Source organism: Vigna umbellata, chromosome 4 (assembly GCF_029865625.1).
Source record: "Vigna umbellata cultivar VRB3 chromosome 4, Vumbellata_1.0, whole genome shotgun sequence".
Lineage (NCBI taxonomy): Eukaryota > Viridiplantae > Streptophyta > Magnoliopsida > Fabales > Fabaceae > Vigna > Vigna umbellata.
The window spans coordinates 44,534,920-44,540,260 of NC_142168.1; the positions used below are offsets into that span (position 1 = coordinate 44,534,920).

At 33.9% G+C, this 5,341-nt stretch overlaps 1 protein-coding gene across 1 annotated transcript; it reads right to left on the reverse strand.

The window, feature by feature from the left end:
* Window positions 1-241: 241 nt before the first annotated feature.
* On the reverse strand, window positions 242-3,116 carry LOC124847775 (elongation factor 1-alpha). The gene is made up of 3 exons (XM_088112035.1): window positions 2,960-3,116; window positions 1,538-2,010; window positions 242-1,432 (listed from the first exon to the last, which is right to left on the reverse strand). Exons 2-3 carry the CDS (start codon window positions 1,997-1,999, stop codon window positions 551-553), a joined length of 1,344 nt encoding a protein of 447 aa, XP_087968161.1. The 5' UTR covers window positions 2,000-2,010; window positions 2,960-3,116; the 3' UTR covers window positions 242-550.
* Between the last annotated feature and the right edge of the window lie 2,225 nt (window positions 3,117-5,341).

A 5,341-nucleotide genomic window follows, 5' to 3' on the forward strand; every position in this document is an offset into this window, starting at 1 on the left:
AGCTTTTAAAAAAAGTGAGGATGAATCTCCAGAAAGGTCTGCTATTTGATAATACCAATACATATTTTACAATACAAAGAACTCATACACTAACAAATATAAAACAATTAATAGCGTACTTTAAATACATATTAAAAGAAAAAATTGCGTCCCTATTCATTATATACTTCATGTATCTAAGATCGCATAGCTTCATCCAGCTCAGAAGGCTCACGTTACTTTTACCTAAATGTAAAAAATGTATAAAAACGATAATCCATTGACAAAACTTTCATATAAAATAAACGCAGTTAAAACATCTCTCGGCAGAAAAGGGCTAACCCTGTGACTGCTTCTTAAATAAAACTCAGACTCTTACATAAAAGAAAACCAAAAATAGTACTCTCATGAACAGACAAAAAAGAAAAAATTGTCCGGCGACCATGAACCCTGTATAAGAATACATGACTTTGGCCTAAGACTCTGTAAAGGATAAACTACTATGAAGGAACAAGTTTTTTCTGTAACAAAAAGTAGGATCACATGTTGCAGAAATGCCAACAAGATGAAATCACTTCTTCTTCTGAGCAGCCTTGGTGACCTTGGCTCCAGTGGGGTCTTTCTTCTCAACACTCTTGATGACTCCGACAGCCACCGTTTGACGCATGTCCCTCACGGCAAAACGACCAAGAGGAGGATACTCAGAGAAGGTTTCAACCACCATGGGCTTGGTTGGAATCATCTTAACGAAACCTGCATCACCATTCTTCAAAAATTTGGGCTCCTTCTCCAACTCCTTACCTGATCGCCTGTCGATCTTGGTAACGAGTTCGGCGAACTTGACTGCAATGTGAGAAGTGTGGCAATCCAGCACTGGTGCATAACCGTTTCCGATCTGACCAGGGTGGTTCATGATGATGACTTGGGATGTGAAGTTGGCAGCTTCCTTGGCAGGGTCATCCTTGGAGTTGGATGCAACGAAACCACGCTTGAGATCCTTGACAGCAACGTTCTTCACGTTGAAGCCAACATTGTCACCTGGTAGAGCCTCCTGAAGAGCCTCGTGGTGCATCTCAACAGACTTAACTTCAGTTGTCAAACCAGTTGGAGCAAAAGTCACCACCATACCAGGTTTCAAGACACCGGTCTCAACACGTCCAACTGGCACGGTACCAATACCACCAATCTTGTAGACATCTTGCAAGGGGAGCCTGAGTGGTTTGTCTGAGGGCCTCTTGGGCTCATTGATTTGGTCAAGAGCCTCAAGGAGAGTTGGTCCCTTGTACCAGTCAAGGTTGGTGGACCTCTCAATCATGTTGTCACCCTCAAATCCAGAGATTGGAACAAATGGAATCTTGTCTGGGTTGTAACCAACCTTCTTCAAGTAGGATGAAACTTCCTTCACGATTTCATCATACCTAGCCTTGGAGTACTTGGGGGTAGTGGCATCCATCTGCAACAATGATAATCCAAAGTTAACATCAAAATTTCTACTACAATACAAAATAAATAACATAATTGACATCAAATCTCAGTCAGAGAAGAAATACTTTTATACCTTGTTACAGCAACAGATCATCTGCTTCACACCAAGGGTGAAAGCAAGAAGAGCATGCTCACGGGTTTGTCCATCCTTGGAAATACCGGCTTCAAAACCACCAGTTGTGGAATCAATAATAAGGACAGCACAATCTGCCTGAGATGTTCCAGTGATCATGTTCTTGATAAAGTCACGATGTCCAGGGGCATCAATGACTGTGCAGTAGTACTTGGTGGTTTCGAATTTCCACAAAGCAATATCGATGGTAATTCCTCTTTCACGCTCGGCCTTGAGCTTGTCAAGCACCCAGGCATACTTGAATGACCTCTTGTTCATCTCAGCAGCTTCCTTCTCGAACCTTTCAATCACACGCTTGTCAATACCTCCAAGCTTGTAGATCAAATGACCAGTGGTAGTTGACTTCCCAGAGTCGACATGTCCAATGACCACAATATTGATATGAACCTTTTCCTTACCCATGTTGAGTTAAACTGAAACCAATTCAAAGAAACACAAGTCAGAAGCCACAATCGCTAGAAAGTGAATTATCAGGCAAAATAAATGACAAGGTAAATCCAACTTCACACATGTATTAGGTAAAAGAAGAGTTGCAAAAAATTGTTAAGCCAAAAAAGTTCTATTCCAAAATATGAACCAGCCTGCATCTTAAAAGGCAGATTCATCATAGCGTAGAAAAATCTTTTCAATCAAGCAGAAAAATAATCAAATCATTAAGAAAAAGTTTCAACTCGACATCTCCAGCAAAATATAAGAAAATAAATAAAAAATACATTTAATCAAAGCACAATCGTTCAGAACATAACGAAAAACACTCCCGGCAGATTTATCATACCCGAAAGGTTTCTTTTTTGCAGGAACAAAAACAACTTCATAAAAAAAATAATTTCATGTTACAAAAAATTCACAAAATGGGCAACAATAAAAACATCAGCAGGATTCAAACATATACGCATAGAAATTAAATTAAAATATCATGCAAGCTTTGTATCAAAGCATGGCAAACTTGAAACGTGGGTGAAAACTCCAGACAACATAAAAAAAAAGTCATTAAAAATATAGACACTGTTGCATGAAAACATAAACCAGTCATAAACCACAATAAATCATTAAAAACATTTAATCGCATAATATTTTAATTTTATGACACAAAAGCAAGAAGCACAACGAGGTTCGACACCGAAAAGAAGAACAAACAAAATCGCATAATTATGACACAAAAGCAATATATCTGTGAACACAACGAGGTTCGACACCGAAAAGAGAACCTCTTCCGTTAATCGGTAGAAAATGTAGATAATCCACGTAAAACAAATCACAGAACGGGAAATTTAAAATTAAAAAAAAATACGAAGAATCATCATCGTAAACAAGAAACAGAGATGAACGAAATCAGCGAGACAAGAGAGCAGAGGCTGCTACCTTAGCGAGAAGCGAAGGCCAATCGTTCGGAATCCTCAGCCGCAAAGACACAGACTGAGAAACAGAGCAAGGAAGCACGAATATAATAAAATTAGGGTTCCAAGATTTTTATATTGTGGGAGCTACTTTTCGTTTCCAATAATGACCTTAGGGTTTAATCAGGTTTCCAATTATGCCCCGGTTTGCTTATTTGAACGTTATTATGTGCCACTAGCGTGGAATGACGCGTGGGATTGACGCGTGTGGTTTCTCGATAGTCTTGTACGGTTGATTTTCACGCGCTTTGTGTTTATGTCATGTCGGGGTTTGTGGGTTCGACATAGTCCAGCTGGCAAGGACTAAACAGGAAAGCTGCGCTACTATGACGACACCGTTTCAGCAAGGTGACTAGGTTAAGAAAATGAACGGCACCGTTTCAACATTCGCATTCGTTCATTTGAATAAAATCTTTCGTTATTAATAGTCTTTTCAGATGATTAATGTCTTGGCTTAGCCGCACATCTTATCTATTTTTGCGCAGATTTTAATTTCACAAATATTATCACTGATTATATTTTAAAATTACATGTTTTATTTTTTATTAAAAATTTTAAAATATTAAGAGTTACAATGAGTGAGATAAATAAATATGTAGAAAATAAATATGACATGTTAAGATATTTTTTTCATTTAATCTTAATTAAATATTTTGCAATTGAGATTTTATTTTATTATAATGTTATAATCAAGTTTCAATTTCGAAAATATTATTATTATTATTATCGAGAATTAACAAACCTCTATCATGAAATATGAAACTTTCCAAAGCTTACTTGATTATCCTGATGAAAAAATTAAAGAATATTTTATATGAAATATAGAGAATGATAAAAAAATAAACTGAGTGAGTACTTTTATGATAATATGTTGTATTTACACTCATAGATAAAGAACATAAATTAGATTTCATTTCTTTAAAAAAATTCTCTTATTTAAAATATTTTTTGTAATCAGTTATTGTATTAATATCTCCATTAACAACATTTCAAAGTACCATTTTAGAATTAACAATATCTTATTTTTCTTTTTTAAATTGATCAAATAATCAATGGTACACAAATATAAACTAGTGTAAAAATACATTTTTTTATACCTGTTAAAATGGGTTTTAATAACTGTTAAAATATGTTTTTATACATGATTTTGAGTAAGTATATCAGCATCGGGTATAGAATGTTCTCAAAATATGTTTTTATACATGATTTTGAGTAAGTATATCAATACTGGGTATAGAATGTTCTCATTTTTTTACACTTGTTACGGTCAAGTATAAAAGTATGTTATTTATACCTAACATTCTGTAACTGTTATAAAAGAATCTCACTTTTATACTATCTTGTCATAGAACAGACATAAAAGAATATCACTTTTATACCTAGTGATGTTATAACTGGTGTAAAAAATGAAAGGCTTTTTTTATACCTAGTAATGTTATAACCAGTGTAAAAAATGACTTTTTTAAAAAACGTTTGATTTGTTTGTGCTATTATCCATATCTGCCTAAAATTCAATTCCATAATACAAAAAAAATAATCAATAACATTTCTTTTAACACATCAAAATATAATATTTACCTCACAAAATTTCTAAATATATATTTACATAACATAGTTATTTAACATCGTTACATATAAAATAGTTTCTAAGCTCAAAATGTAATATCGAAACATCTAATCATTTACAAATGGTTAAAAAAATGCAGTCCACTGCTTCCAAATATCCTTTATGACATGTTGTTCCATTGGAGATGTGTCATCAAATATCTACACATTGAATAGTTTGAGTCAAGTAAAACATTAAATATTTTCTTTGCCAATGAAATGTTTTCTTTGACTTATGACTCGCAAATATAAAGTCATATAATGTTATAGTCTGATTTTTAACTAAGCTTGCATTTGTATTTGTGATTTTATAAATGGTTGCACTACAAGAAAAAATTGAATTACATACAGCTAAAATTCAGACCCAAAATCCGTATATAACACTTGGTTACATACGTATAGAGACAAGTAATAATGTGATGGAATCTAATGTGACACCAAGAGAAATGAGAGGTGTCAAATAACTATATATACTATTAGTGTGCCAACACATCCTTTTGGGAAAGGAAAAACAATAACAAATGAAAAGAAGCATAAACTTTTTGTATACGTTAAATAATAAAACTGAAGAAGAATAACTCAATAATAGTTGTATACATATGCAAGTTATGCAATGAAATGAAAAAGATTTAACTATAAATTAATCTATCTATAGTCAAAGGAAAATGTAGATTCAATTGGTGTCATGGCCTCTCCTCAGCAGTCTGCACAATGATGTAGAAATGTTTTCTATTATAAAATC